General features: G+C 43.2%; 1 protein-coding gene across 1 annotated transcript in view; it reads right to left on the reverse strand.

Moving 5' to 3' along the window:
• Positions 1-901: 901 nt before the first annotated feature.
• Positions 902-16,474, reverse strand: part of cnih3 (cornichon family AMPA receptor auxiliary protein 3) — a 143,771-nt gene continuing 128,198 nt past the window's right edge. The window contains exons 5-7 of the mRNA XM_041805752.1: positions 5,104-5,247; positions 4,480-4,535; positions 902-941 (exon numbers count right to left, since the gene is read on the reverse strand). Of these exons, the coding sequence (XP_041661686.1) occupies positions 4,508-4,535; positions 5,104-5,247 (172 nt within the window). The 3' untranslated portion in view covers positions 902-941; positions 4,480-4,507. The remainder of the gene's footprint in view (positions 942-4,479; positions 4,536-5,103; positions 5,248-16,474) is intronic.

Genomic DNA, 16,474 nt, shown 5'->3' on the forward strand with positions numbered 1-16,474 from the left:
GAAACAGAAAGCTCTCCCATTTATCCCCCTAACGGACGGCCTTGTCTCTTCGTGACTCTTCTAGAACATCATGGCTGTTCAGCCACCTTCAGGTACAGTGGGGGTCCCCGGTCTCTGGCACCTTTATTTTGGGGGTCGGGGGCTGACAAAGTTAAGAACCCTTGTCTGAGAGGACACTGATAAATTTAAAGTGTCACCAGTTAATCCAACACCAGTTAAACCATGACACTGGTTTTATAAATCAGACAAAGTGAGAAAAAGGTGACACAAGTAAAACTTCTGGCTGTGTTCTGTCACCTCAGAGTCTTAAAGGACCAATCACGTGTTTTAAGATCATTCAATTGTGAGACATTGCTGTTTTTATTCCTGTAATTTGTAAACGACCTCCTGCAGCCACACTTTGGGAAACACTGCAAAGTTACCATAAAGTGCCCAGTTAATTCAGTGATAACGGCTGGTTAACTAACAGTTAATCCCTCACGTAGTTACTCAGTCTTTGTAACTATGCCAGAGTAGATTACCAGCAGCTAGTTCTCATGCTGACTGTTAGTTAAACCCTTACAGACTGGCTGTGTGTCTGCTCCAGCACGCACCCTCATTTATTTCTCTATTTATCTATTAGAGCTAACACTTCAGGTAAATATTCAGAACATCGCATTCAATTTCAATATAAATATTCAAACTATTAACCCATCAGGGGCCAGGAGGCCTTTGCAGTTATAAATCCATACAGTCAACAGTGACATGTCCCGTAAAAAAAAAACACGGGTTTGTTGAATGAGGAGTGAGTTGACCATCGCCCCGCTCTGTTAAAAAGTACCTTGATAATGCTGCTGCTGCCGCCGGCGTCTCTCTAAAACAGCAGATCAATCCAACATGAGCCACAGCGGGACAGGATGGAGTGAGATGAAGAAGCAAGATGGGATAAGTTCAAGATGAATCTATAACCACAGACACCCAGGCCAGGACCAAACCCAGCAGAGAGGACGGGCTTGTTATCCTGTCTCACACAAACACTCAAACAATGAAACAGAACCAAGCCCTCCTCATCTCACTGAGGGTGCCAGACCATCAGGCCCCAGAGTCTGGTCTAAAACTGGTGCACGGACATATTTAATCATCTGTCATTGGTATGAATTAAAGGTCAATCCTAAATATGCCATCTTTCAGCTGGATACACACTAGACAACTCTAGGGCTGATTCTGGTCTTAGTTAATCCCCTAAATGAGCCTGATATGAGGTTTGTTGGACCGGTTACTGGTCCAGATTATCCTGGTGCAAATACGATGACCTTACTGCGAGTTTCTCCACTCTCTGATAAAAAGAGTTACAGGCGCTGCTGGTGATGAATGTAAGTCAAAGATAGCGGCAGGTCTAGCAAAGATTAAAATCGTAAGCCAATGAAAAACGAATCGATGTCTGAGCTGTCCATCTAGCCACAAACGTCAGACATGCATTCATGATCGAGGAGACCTGATGTAAAGAAAAACTGGTTTTCTTACCAAATTCTTTCCCTTATATTAGGTTGCTTGCTTATACTTTTAACTTGTTTGTAATTCTGGGAGAATAATCTTGCTAACTGAGGAATTAGATTGGTATTTTCTTGATTAATGCAATAATCTTCCATACATTCCCATCTGCAGAGTTGAATGGCCTCTATAATAGCCATCGTGCTGACTGCAGCCTGTGCAGCAGTGCAGAGGTTGGTGCTGTTGCCTTTACAGCAGGGAGGTTCCTGGTTAGACTACCAGTCAGGGCCATTCTGCGTGGAGCTTGCATGTTCTCCTCACGCGTGCGTGGGTTCTCTCCAGGTACTCTGACATCCTCCTAGAGATCAGAGACATGCTGCATACCCGGTGACTCTAAGTTGGCTGTAAGTTTGAGAGTGAGTGTGCCTGGCTGATGCCCCCCCCCCCCCCCCGGGTGATGGCTGGGACAGCCTCTAGCACCCCTGCGACCCAGGATGGGATCGGTGATGTGGATGGATGGATTTTGCTGATTGTTGTAGAGCAGTGGGTTTCAAAGTTTTGGGCGGGCCTCCCCTAAGGGGTGACCCGGGATGTCAGAGGAGGTGCAGGACCACAAAACAGAAGAAAGATTAGCTTTGCTAAGTTCTGCTGTGTATGGGGTTAACTGGATGGATTCATAGGTTATGTCAAGACTATACAACAGTACACTGTGAAAGTTAGGACGTTCCTGCATTGGTCTGATGATGCTCATATACAAGCTAACGACAGCATAGGGCTGTGTGAACCCTGGGGTCATACTGAGACCTAGCACCAGGTCTAGAGACCAAACCAGGGGGACTTTTGATAAGAAGTAAAAGGAATTTGGTCCCTGAAGGGAACATACATTTAGAGCCATAAACATGAAAACAGGTTTTTGGCACCGACAATTATTAAAAGTGAGTACCAGGCAAGGCTGGAGGTGGAGGATGATCTGCTGCCATGCAATCATGCATCAGCTAAATAGATACAAACTCATAGTTCCCACTAAATCAGAGCATAGAGCATAATGATCAAAGAGTATTGGCAACAAGGTCATTACTGAAGTCAGATAACTGATTGTTGGAAAGATGGATGTTAAAAACAAACATCATCCATCCACTCATTCATTTTCTGCCTTTCCAGGGTCGGGTCATGGTGGCAGCAGGTTAAGCAAGTCAACCCAGACATCTCTCTCCCCAGCAACATTTTCCCGCTCTTCCTGGGGGATCCCTGGCTTTCCCAGGCCAGATGAGACGTATAATCTCTCCAGCAAGTTCTGGGCCTACCCCGGGGTCTCTGACCGAGAGGTATCCTATTCAGATGCCTGCGCCACTTCAACTTTTGATGTGAAGAAGCAGCAGCTCTACTTCATGATCCATCCAGGTGTCTGAGCTCCTTGTCCTTATCTCTAAGGCTGAGCCAAGCCACCCTCCTGAGGACCCTCATTTTGATCCTTGAACTTGAGCTGTTATCCATCATTACGCAGAGTTCATGCCCATAGGAGAGGGTTGGGACGAGTGCTGACCGGTAAATGGAGAGTTTTGCCCTCCGGCTTAGCTCCCTCTTCACCATGACTGCTGCACCGATCCACCCGTCGATCTCGCAGCCCCTTCTGCCCTCACTCGTGAACAAGGCCTCGAGGAACTTGAACTCCTCCACTTGGGGAAAAGACATTCTCCACCCGGAGGAGCCAACCTAACCGTACCAACATATCAGAAATATAAAAATAAAAATGCTTCAAGATGAAACATAAAACTTTGAAAATACAGTTGTGAAAACCACTGATCTAAACCTGTGTCTGACTGGATCAAGAATCCTCTTGGAATCAATTATTTTTGTGAATTATGAACGATTAAAGCGTGTATGGACTTTCTGCTGTCGCTGACTTCCTTTCACCATCAGCAGTGACCTCGTGCAGCGCCGTGTGAATGCTAGCGGCCTTGGCGGTATCATGAACTGGCCTCCATGCTTGTGTTTTTCTTCTGAGGTCATGTGAGATCAGATCTGTGAAGACTCTTCGCTGTGATTGTCATTAAAGATAACTGCTGCTGCAGTCTTCTTTGAATCATGTAGTATGTGCATCTAGAGGATCTTACTGGTGATGAAACCGTCTCTGCATCAGTGGGCTCTGGTTTTTGAAAATGGTTAAGATTTGAACATTGTCTAGTGTGTTCCAGCCTCATGTTAGCTGAAATATACAATACAGTGACTTTGACGTCTGCTGTGAAATGGAGTTCACTTATGCACATAAAAGTAGCACTTTAAAATCATAGGAATTCCTGCCACTCTTCCATGCCAGGAGGGAAATCCCAGAGATCTTTTTAAAAGTATGACTGCTGCTGTTTGAAAATGGATTCTATGTTTGACATGAACTTTACCTCCATTTTCTTTTTTTCTTACCTGAAGAACAGGGAGAAGTTTTGAAAAATAAAGTCATGAACAGATCAACTTATATCTTAAAAAGTACAAACAGCATATCTATAAATATCACAGGAACAACATTTCCCATAATGCTCATGATGTTGCTTTTCTACCTGTGTGGTATTGCTGTGATTAACATGTTAACAGTGTACCATCTGCCTAAAAAAGACAACAGAAAATCTTTTCTCCACCAAGACGGGACCTAGGGCACATGTTAAATGTTCGATCGCAGCATTATCACACACATAGAAGAACAACTCCATGTTAAAGTTGCAATCCTTTTGGAAAAATCCATTTCAAAAATCTGCTGCAGAATAAAACATCTCACAAAGTATGAAACTAGTTGTGACCCACATAGCTTTACTGAAATCTCATGCTTGTTTTAAAGTTGTCGTCCATATTGCCAACATGGTGCTCTGAAGCAGACTGGGCTCACGAATGAACCGAGAACCAGAGAATTTATCAAATCTGCGTTGGCCATATGGAAACAGGTCAAATTGAAATGGTAAGAATGATTCTGGTCACAAATCTTTAACGTGAAAAAGAGGTCAAAGAAGATAAGGATTGTACCTTTAAGTGTTTCCATTGATTAGACCTATTAGAGGGATATATCCAGGTTCCAAACACTGCAGCACCCACATGACACACGGAACAGGAATCCAGAGTGATTAATAACAGCGTTATCAGACATGGAGAGGAAAATTATCATCATGTTAAATATGTTAGAACAATCAATATAGCATTGAAATCAACAAGGAGCAAAATCACACGTTTAACAGAGACTGTAGCTTCGGCTAAACAGAGCGGTAGTGCTCGTCAGTGAAGTAAAGAATCAACTTCTCTTAACATCACATGCATTAGTGCTAACAGTCACCCTAACCTCACAGACCTACTCTACGTGTTGCATGTGATAGCCAGAGAAATGGTTGCTTTATTCAGTGATTTGCACTTCGATTACGTCACCAGATCTGTAGAACCAAGCCGAGTTCAACCACCATGTGGCGGTGTTGTGAGTGCAGTCAAACGTGAAGTGAGTCCTACTTTCTCCATTTCCTTCCTAACTCATGTTTCTGAAAAGAAGCTCAAGTTCTACTTCATCGTTTTTTCTTAACTCTGGTAGTTGTAATCAGATTAATGTAATCTCTTTACATGTAATCCAATTATCTGGGCGCACTGCTGTCACGTTGTGCTCACCAGTAGAGATAGTAGAAGAAGGAGAGGACGAAGAAGGACAGCTTGCACCAGGCCTCCTTCAGGCAGAACTTGAGCGTGTCGCCGTTCATCACCGATGCCGGGTCGTAGAGCAGCTCCTTAGTGTCCGTTGGGGAGTGAAAGTACCTACCACAGAGGGCAAAACCACATCGCGGGTAGTTGACCCGTTCCAGACCCGGGGGAGAGGGGGGTAGGAAGGAGGGAGGAGGTAGATGGGGAGATGATGGCAGAATGGGGAAGAGGAGGTATGGAAAAAGATGGCATGATGAGTTAGAATGGACGCCATCATGCAGCAGACATGGGTGAAATAATGTTGAATATGGAGGCTGACTGGCTAAACCCTCCCCTTAGCAGCGAGTTTACATGAAGAAAGCAGTGGGCTCAGATTACACAGTAGAGATGAGTCATCATGGGATTAAAGATATCTGCCCTCTCATCCAGTGTGGGGTGCACTGAGATGATGAAGCAGTTGTAAGGTCACCGTGCTGGAGCACGGCCTACAAGGACACTGCCAAAAGAAACTGAACTAAAATCAGCTGGCGTTAAAATGTCAGGGAGTCTCACCTCAGCAGAATGGACCAAGCTTTCTAACACCTTTATTCCACCATAGTCCATCCTGGTCTCAACCACAGAGTCTGAGAGGAGCACCATCGAGATCGTCCACTTCTACAACAGTAAAACTGTTTAACTGCTACGGTCTAGGAGAGCCAATGCAGCTGCTGCCTCGCTACAGAAGCTTAACTGTGTGCACCTAAAATGCTAAAGCATCATGCAGTTCATGCAGTGTTGGACCTTAACAGTCCGTGTATCATCTGTTCATTTCATATTTGATTTATAATTGAATGACACATAAATGAAAATTGTTCACTTAGTTTTACTCAGTTAGTTTTCATTTCTGAAGCTAAATCAAATAAACAGGAAATGATGCGTCTTTTTGACTTTTGCTGTTTATGTTGGGATCAAGGAATGTAATATGAAAAAACGGGTGTAAGCAGTTAGCATGATTTCAGTATTGATTTGCGTAACCTGGTGCAGGTGTTGTGCTCAGAAAAGCGTCCTGAGAATCATGTGCCCATCGCTGAGGGGTTCAGCCTTCCTGGAATGATACAAGGGACACAAACACCGGCACCGAGTTAGGGCGCACTCACACTCGGCAGTCTGTACCGAGCCTGGGAACGTCTGAGCCTAAAAGTCCGGTACATTTGACCGGCATGAGTACGCTCCTCTGTGCTTGGACACGGCACGCTTCCCTGGCTCCGGCATGGAAGGACAAGGTGGACCAAAGCATGGCACCAATGCAAATGAAGGAGCACACGTGCAGGAACGTGACTTAACTCCCTCTATCAGTGGTTCTCAGGTGTGGCAAAGCACGCTAGTGTTTGTACCACACATTATTACTACAACAGTACTGTGAGACTGTAACCAGGCCTGCCCACACATCTGGACCCCTGAAAAACCCCAGAGAATGGGCCCTCCCCGGGTGGGATTTATTGATGATATCAGTGCACGTGAGTTGGATCAGCAGCATTGATGCTAGCATCCTGGCTAACAGTTAGCTCATCAAGAGCTGAAAAGCATGGCGAGCTGTCATTGGGTAGAAAATTGGTGTTGAAATTATTCAATTACATGCATTTTAACCAAGTTAACCAATCTTTCTACCCATTCTTGCAACTCCTTTTGACAAATTAAACCATTTTGCTGCTTTTTTTTTTTTTTGTAGCATTTTCTCCACTTCTTATTACTATTTAAGACCCATTTTTGCCACTTTTTTTTGGAACTTTTTGCCAATTATAACCCCTTATTGCCAACTTTTTTGCCAGTTTTCGCCCAATTTTATTGCCATTTTTTCCATTTCTTTTGACCCGTTTTTAACACCTTTCAGCAACTGTAACCCTTTTTGCCACTTGTGATCTATTTTGCCACCTTTTAGACCCCTTCACCCCATTCATTCCACCTTTTTGCCAATTTTTGCCCACTTTAGCCTTTGTCTGACCACTTTTTCGCCCAATTTTGTTGCCATTTTTCCCATTTCTTTTGACCCGTTTTTAACACCTTTCAGCCGCTGTAACCCTTTTTGCCACTTGTGATCTATTTTGCCACCTTTTAGACCCCTTCACCCCATTCATTCCACCTTTTTGCCAATTTTTGCCCACTTTAGCCTTTGTCTGACCACTTTTTTGCCCAATTTTGAGCCTTTTATTTTATCACTTTAATTCATTTTTACCACCTTTTTACAACATTTAACCCTTTTAGACCACTTGTAGCCCATTTCTGCCACTAGTTTGACACTTTCAACAAGGTTTTGCCAATTTCAAGCCACTTTTTTTTTTTTTTAAACAATTTTCGCCCATTTCTGACTTTGTTTTACCACTTTTTGCCCAACTTGCCATGTTTTTTTTTTAATCCCCCAGTTGTCTGGGCCCCAGAAAGCTCTCCCCTTTTCTCCCTTTATAGGCCACCTTGACTGTAAAATTATTTAAAAAGTTTTTTTGTATCGATTTGAATATGGTGTGCCTTGAGATTTTGGCTTAACATTAGGTGTGCCTTGTGTAAAAAAACATTTGAAAATCACTGCCCTATATCATTCCAGGAAGCATGAACTCCTCAGCGATGGGCACGTGATTCTCAGGATGCTTTTCTGAGCACAACACCTGCACCAGGTCATGCAAATTAATGTTGAAATCATACTAACTGCTATTACATTCTCTGATCCCAACATTAATAGCTGAAGTTGAAAAGACGCATCATTTCCTGTTTATTTGGTTTAATTTCAGAAATGAAAACTAGAAAAAGAACCATTATTTTAATTATTCGTTATTCAATCATCAACAAATATTAAATGAAGGAATGATAAACAGATGTTAACATCACATTTAAAGCAACACTTTGGACTTTGTTTTTTGTCTCCTGTCCTGGGGGCCAAGGTTCACCGTCGTATTCTGCTGAAGTTCAGTGAAAGCTGGCTGTAAAAATGTTGAATTAAAAACTTGAGCAGCATATTTATGTTGGCATTAGATTCCCAGTGATTCTGCTGTTACTGGAACGTGTTTTTGTGCCTCACTGAAATGAAAAGTCTGACAGGTGTAACACTACATCAGGAAGTAAGGGCTCAGCTAAGAATGTCATATTTTATTTGACTTATCTTGTGGTGCAAAATGTTAAATTTCCCACCAAGATAAGAATGAAATATCTGAATGGATATTCAAACACTCTTTTACCCCGGATGACAAACATATCAGGACTGGGGCTCATCACTGTCTCAAAGATGAAGAGCACAACCACTCATTACTCACTGATGATTTAGAAGATGAGGAGAAAAGAATCTGCACGTTTTTATTATAATCATAAATAATTTACGCGGGTAAAGTTAAGAATGGCAACATCGGCGCTACAGAGGAGCTGGCAATGATGAATAACAGAGAGGCTTTTGGGGATTATGAGACGTTTCCTGGAGCCGTTGCATCCACGTGAGACTTGTTTACAGGCTGTTGGATTTATGAAAAAGAAAATAGTCATACAAAACAATGTGTACTCAAGAAAAATCACCATGAGAAAATCTGAACAGGGAATAGTAACTGCTGTGAGAGAGGGCTGTTTATGTGCTTAAACATAACTGCCTCATTAGTCTGTCTAGGGGAGGAAATTTCACTTAAATGGACCCCAGAGCTGATACGGAGGATTCTGGAACAATGGAGAACTGCACTTCACTGTAACAGACCAGCTGCATGTACTTGATCAGGTCCAGAGGTCATTATGGACATTCACATCATTATGCATGTGGTCTGTTTAGTTATGAGCCAGTCCAACAGATGGTTGATGCATGTCCATCCTGTTCTGAGTTCATGTCCACTGATGGTTCATGGCTGTGAAATGGTTCATCAGTTCTGATGTACATTCTCTGATCCTGATGGTCGTCAGATGACTCATGCACGTATGAATTTGTCAGGTATCAGGTTTAAAATGTATGTTGATGTAGGATCAGTCTGACAGAAGGTTTTCAATGAGTTACGGAGTGGACGTCCCATGTATTTCTAGAAAAGATACATGCAAACATGACTGATGAGGTTAACAAAGTCAGAGCAATCAACAAAATACCGCATCCAATCAGCCAATCAGCTACTAGCAGTTAAATGCAAACATTTAAAAGCTGTGTGACAAAGTTACAGCATGATGATATAAACATTGAGCCCAGGTCAGACCAGAGATTCACACAAGAAGAGTTCAAACCTGCAGCTGATGCTAACGGACCGCTATGCAACAGTGAAAACCCGTCAGTTCACATCGCTGCAACTGGAGGAGACCGTGCATCATTTCTGTAACCATGACGACTCTAGCTAACTACATATGACTGAAAGCATACAGTATCAATGAGGAGAGGGTAGAGAGCTACTTTCTGTGGTTGGTGGTGTAACTGTGCCCGGCTCTGCTAGCCACGAAAGAAGTCCAACCAGGGGGACCGGCTTAGCTCGGTTAGACCAGGCACCCATATGCAGAGGCTGCAGTCGTTGATGCACTGGTCTCTGGTTCAAACTGGGAGAAAGTCATGGCATTAAAGACAGGAACTGTGTGCATAATATCTTTCTTTCCTCATATATGGCACAGTGTGTTATCATCCAGGCAGAAATTAATTTGATAACGATCGACAGTAATGTTTTGTTTCCAGAAACACTCAGGGTCAGCACCATTTCTACCCCTCAGCCCTTATCTTAGCCCCTCCCCTTGGTTTAGCACTTTCAGGTGACCGAGTGTCCCGATTCTCTGAGGGCTGGGGGCTACACAGCCCTTAAAACGAAGATTTTTCAGAACACACTTGAAACCAAGAGGTATGATGAATTTCCCACCATGCATTGCTTTCACCTGCAAAACGACACAACAGTCTATGAAAGAGGCGCAAAAATGTAAAAATATTTTCAGCATTTCTATTATTTCTAAAGTTGTGTTTTCTCACATACTCAATCTTTAGCTACTACGGATGAGAGTTCAGGGTATGTTTGGTATGTTCACGTGTAAAGCGTCATCTGTGTACATAAATGGAGAAGATTAACTCTGACATCTATAGTATGGACGAGATGGTCGAAGCTTTATTAGCACCTCTGATGACGCAGCTCTTCATCAGCAATGTGTGATGATGGCGTCTCGTTTCTTACCACGCTGTTCCAAGGGGAAGAGGGGCAGATGAAGGGGAGGGGCTTAGGGGTAGAGATGGGATTGGCCCTTAATTACCATCATCCTTTTGTCTATAAAACCTATGGCGTTTTCATGGAATCAGAATCATGTGGCAGAAAGATATTTACAGTTGGCAGTATGCATTCAGAGAATATTCAGTCCACCTTTTTTAAATGTTGTTTTATTGTAGCGTGATGCTAAAGCTGAAAAAAAAAAATCTAGCTGATCTACACTCAGGACCCCATCATGACAAAGTAACAACAGAATTTGAAAATATTAGCAGATTAATTCAAATAAACTGAAATATCACGTTTACATAAGTATTCAGACTCTTAGATGAGTCCACCTGTGGGAAATTAAATTGACTGGACATGATTTGGAAAGGCTCACACCTCTCTATGGGAGGCCTCACAGCTGACAATGATATCAGAGCAGAAACCAAGGGTCAAAGGTCAAAGGAGCTGCAGAGCTCAGAGACAGGGTTGTTGACAGGCACAGATCTGGGGAAGGCTAGAATAAATAAATAAATAAATAATAAAAATCTGCTGCATTGAAGGTTCCAAGAGCACAGTAGCCTCCCTAGTTCTCAAATAGAAGAGGACTGCCACAACCAGGACTCTTCCAAGAGCCTGCCACAAACGGGCAGTCCTGAGATGGTCACTCTGAGCTCCAGAGATCCTGTGTGGAGATGGGACAAAGTCCCAGAGGGACAGCCACCCTGCAGCCCTCCACTGATCTGGACTTTAGCGCTGAGGATGGATGGAAGACTCATCTCAGTGCAGAAGAACAGAAAAGCTGCTTTGAGTTTGCAAAATGTCCAAATAAAAGCCAAATGGGCTTTCACTCAGCGACTATCAAGAGAGCTAAATTTCATGTACTTTAGCAAAGGGTCTGAAGACTGAAATCACTGTGATATTTCAGTTTTTATATGAATTCATTTGCAGACATGTCTAAAAATCTGTTTTCACTTTGTCATGACGGGGTACAGGATGTAGATTAATGAGAATAAAATGAAGGTTTGTCGACTGTAGCATCAGGCTGGAACATAAAACTGAAAAGTAAAGGAGGGTCTGAATACTTTCTGGATGCACTGGACCTACTGGTACTACTGTAACTCTCCCAGTATGCCTAATTAGCCATTTTTTAGTTTCTGTTTGCAGTGTTCCTATTTGAAATTCCCCAAAACCCTCAGAACGGCACCGATCTCAGGATATTTCATCATTTCTAAGGAGTTTCTTTCTCTGTGATTTTGTTTTTGCACATAGATAAACTTTATCAGGCACGAAGGATTTTAAACTTTGGGAACTTATTCCCAGTACTGGTTGTCAAAGCTTCTGACAGCATCTTTTATCTGATTTATTGTTCCCTCAAACTTACTTCTAACAGGAGTAAATTCCAAGATCACAGCAGATAAATCAAAAAGATGTCTTCAGACTAAATACCAAACCATCGGCAGCGTTCTGCAGAAACATGGCGGTGGATGACGTTGAGGAAGCCGGAGCACATTAAATAAGAAAGGCTGGCAAACATGCACGGAGAAGCCATCCACCACCCTCATGTTTGGTGTGAGCATACATCATGTGTATGCATGAGTCTGTGTTTTAATAGCTCACCATCACTCCCCTCCTGTCTCTCACTCTCCTCTGAATCACCTTGTCAATATTAGATATCTCTCCTATCACTCACTGGCCGCTCTCCTGCCTCACAGTCCTGCCTCCTGTTACTTCCTCTTTCATTCTCCAGCCTCCTCCGTCTCCATCTGACTCTCCCTCTCTTCCTTTCCTTGTTTTCTCATCTTTCAGCTGTGCAGAAGGCAGCATCTGTAGCCGCTGGGCATCTGGCACAAAATCCATTTAATGAGACAGCAAGATGTTTCTGACTCTCTCCTCTCCTCCTTAAAGATAGACTACATGGGACCAGCACGAGCAAAAAGAAGGAGAAGCAAAATAAACCGGGAGATCACTGACTGCTGACCCATTTTTCAGACATCGACTCTCAGGGGTTCAAAATGTGAGGGAACTCTCTTACTGCTTTTAAGTGCAGTTTGCTCGCTACATCGGCTGTGTGGGTTGGTGCCAGACGTCCCCATCATGCTGTCAAACACTTCAATATTTGGAGCAAAACATCTGGATGGTGAGGTTATCTCAGACCAATCCAGGAACCAGCTGTTTTCTGAAGACTACCACCTCTGGGTGGATGGATGTTGGGGATAAAAAAACCTGCTTATAGAAGTGACTAAGGATGTCCAGGCCAGGAGCTGCTTTCATGTGCTGTAGAGTCTTAAATGTAGAGGTGAGCACAGCTTTTCCTGTGTCTCTGCTGGTGTAAAAACATCTGTTCATAGACATTAATAAGAACAAACAGATTTATACGTCACAGCCCCTCCCCAGTAGTTCCAAACAGAGACAGTTCTCCAGAATAAAACCTTGGAGTTGGAAGTCCTGATCAAACAGGAGGACTGCAGATTGGGACCAGAATGCTTCAGAGAAAAGAAATTCTATTTCACCTACAAACATGGACGTATCAGCTGGCAGGGATATTCTGCATACGTCTACAAAGAGATTAGCAGAAGATATCAGAGGGCTCGACTGGCTGGAGGTTTTTGAAAATGATCAGCTCTAGTAAATCATGGACTTGTTGGCATTTACAGCCTGGCAGTAGGATGTCTATCAGTTCATTGTCTCCATTTGCTCTTAGTGCTGCACAGTGAACGGCACAGCAATTACAATCATGTTAAGCTGTGCAATTACATTTGCATTCTGTATTCAGTATTACTTAAAGCATTGGTTCCCAACCTGGGGTCCAGGACCCCCAAGGGGCAGTGCTAAAGATCTGGGGGGGTGGGGGAATTTGTCTGCTCAGAGGCTGCCAAAATTAGATTTGCAAATATTGACTAAAACCATGAAAAGCAGTTACTTGGTAGTTTACAGAGTTCTTTTGATTAGAAAAACATGCGTAGACCTGTTCTTACGGTTTTATCAGTGAAACAATTAAAATCTGTTGATTTTTGGTGGCAGTGTGTCATTTTTTCTTCTCTCTTGGGTCCTGGGGGGCTCTGCTTTTCTTTGGTACATATAAGGGGGGCTCCAAGGAAAAATGGTTGGGAAACACTGTAGGAGTTAAAAACGCATGCACAAAGGCCTTTGAGCTTTCAGTAGTTCCACCAGTGCTGTTTTTATAGAAGTACCTTTAATTTAAAAAATGTATTCTTTGAAAATATTTGTGGGAAAATTTTAAATTCTTTGAGGGTGGAAGTGTAAAATGTCACGCCTCTGCAGGAGTTTCATTCAATCCTTTAACAAAAAGCTTGAGTATTAAAAAGAGGACATTTTTAAAGTGCTGGATGTGATTCAAAGTTTCAGCGTTATTGTAATGCTTAAACTAAGTCAGATAAGGGAAAGATCAAATGGAATTTAGTCTCTTCATTCCTCTTTCTCTCTGAGTGTAAACGTCATATGCCTCCACTTTTCTCTATGGTAAATGTGAGAGAGGAGGGGAGTGAGCCATCCCAAACTATCATCAGACAATTTGCTTTTAAACAGACAAAATTAGGCGCAAATACTTTTTTTTTGTGTTGAGCAACAAAAATGAGGACGGCCAGCTGCAGGAAACCTAGACAAACAGACCACGTTAGCACCCAAACTGACCAACAACTGCCGACTAACTTTATCTACCATATCACACAGAATAAGTTAGAGTAAGTCTGGAAATATTCATAAAGATTTAATGTTTCTAACAATGCCTGATGTTGCTGCAGCAGCATGCAGCGTGTCGGGTTATTCACTGATTTAGCCCCAGAATGAAGAGTTTATGAGGTCTGAGTGTTTTTAAACTCACAGTCATGTGGTCACTCTGACTTTAGAGAAGACCACAGCATGATGCTGTACTATGTAGAGTGATTCCATGTTATGGTCAAGGTTATATTTATATATATTTATATATATTTATATAGGTATGCAGGCACATCTCAATAAATCAGAATACCAGAAAAAATGATTTATTTCAGTAATTCATTTAAAAAAGTTAAAATCATTTTATACAGTTTAATTCCTCACAGTGATATACACTATATTGCCAAAAGTATTCACTCACCCATCCAAATAATGTAAATCAGGTGTTCCAGTCACTTCCATGTCCACAGGTGTATAAAATCATCACCTAGGCATGCAGACTGTTTCTACAAACATTAGTGAAAGAATGGCTCGCTCTCAGGAGCTCAGTGAATTCCAGCGTGGTACTGTGATAGGATGCCACCTGTGCAACAAGTCCAGAGGTGACATTTCCTGGCTCCTAAATATTCCACAGTCAACTGTCAGTGGTATTAGAACAAAGTGGAAGCCATCGGGAACCACAGCAACTCAGCCACCAAGTGGTAGGCCACGTAAAATGACGGAGCGGGGTCAGAGGATGCTGAGGTCATAGTGCACAGAGGTGGCCAACTTTCTGCAGAGTCAATGGCTACAGACCTCCAAACTTCATGTGGCCTTCAGATTAGCTCAAGAACAGTGGTAGAGAGCTTCATGGAATGGGTTTCCATGGTAACAGCTGCATCCAAGCCATACATCACCAAGTGCAATTCAAAGCGTGGGATGCAGTGGTGTAAAGCACGCCGCCACTGGACTCTAGAGCAGTGGAGACGGAGTGTAAAGTTTGGTGGAGGGGGGATTATGGTGTGGGCTTGCTCTTCAGGAGCTGGGCTTGGCCCCTTAGTTCCAGTCAAAGGAACTCTGAATGCTTCAGCATACCAAGAGATTCTGGACAATTCCATGCTCCCAACTTTGTGGGAACAGTTTGGGGATGGCCCCTTCCTGTTCCAACATGACTGTGCACCAGTGCACAAAGCAAGGTCCATAAAGACATGGAGGAGAGAGTTTGGTGTGGATCAACTGGACTGGCCTGCACAGAGTCCTGACCTCAACCCCAGAGAACACCTTTGGGATGAATTAAAGTGGAGACTGAGAGCCAGGCCTTCTGGTCCAACATCAGTGTGTGACCTCACAAAAGCGCTTCTGGAAGAATGGTGAAAAATTCCCATAAACACACTCCTAAACCTTGTGGAAAGCCTTCCCAGAAGAGTTGAAGCTGTTATAGCTGCAAAGGGTGGACCCACGTCATATTAAACCCTATGGATTAAGAATGGGATGTCACTGAAGTTCATATGAGAGTCAAGGCAGGTGAGCGAATACTTTTGGCATTATAGTGAATTTCAAGTGTTTATTTATTGAAATGTTGATGATAATGAAAACTAAATTCAGTATCTCAGAAAATTAGAAAAAAAGATGTCTAAAACAGAAATGTTGGACTACTGAGAAGTTTGACCATGTACAGCACTCAGTACTTGGTCAGGCCTCCTTTTGCATGAATTACTGCATCAATGTGGCGTGGCATGGAGGCGATCAGCCTGTGGCACTACTCAGGTGTTATGAAGCCCAGGTTGCTTTGATAGTGGCCTCCAGCTCTTCTCCCAGACCCTCTATGGGGTTTAGGTCAGGCTAGTTTGCTGGTCAATCAAGCACAGGGATACCATGGTCCTTAGACCAGGTACTGGTACTTGGTACTTGAAGTGTGGGCAAGTGCACAGTGGACCAACACCAGTAACTGACCATGGAAACTTTACACTGGACCTCCAGACACTTGGATTCTGGTCCTCTCCTCTCTTCCTCCAGACTCTTGGACCTGGAATTCTATATGAAATGTTAGATTTACTTTCATCTGAAACGAAGACTTTGGTCCACTGAGCAAGGGTCCAGTCTTTTCTGTCCTTAGCCCAGGTGAGACACCTCTGACACCTCTGGTTCAAGAGTGGCTTTGGGACAGTTGTAGTCCATGTCCTGGATCTGTCTGTGCATGGTGGCTCTTGAGGCACTGACTCCAGCTGCAGTCCGGTCCTTATGAAGCTCTCCCAAGTTCTTGAATGGGCTTCATTTCAAGGCTGCGGTTCTCCCTCATGCTGGTGCCCCTTTTCCTACCACACTTTATCCTTCCACTCAACCTTCTCTGAATATGCTTGGACACAGCACTCTGTGAACAACCAGCTTCTTTAGCAATGACCTTTGGCCTTACCCTCCTTGTGGAGGGTGTCAGTGACTGTCTTCTGGACATCTGTCCAGTCTGCAGTCTTCCCCATGATTGTGTAGCTACTGACCCAGACTGAGAGACCATTTAAAGCAGGGATCATCAAGCATCT

This window comes from Cheilinus undulatus, linkage group 14, assembly GCF_018320785.1.
Source record: "Cheilinus undulatus linkage group 14, ASM1832078v1, whole genome shotgun sequence".
Taxonomy (NCBI): domain Eukaryota; kingdom Metazoa; phylum Chordata; class Actinopteri; order Labriformes; family Labridae; genus Cheilinus; species Cheilinus undulatus.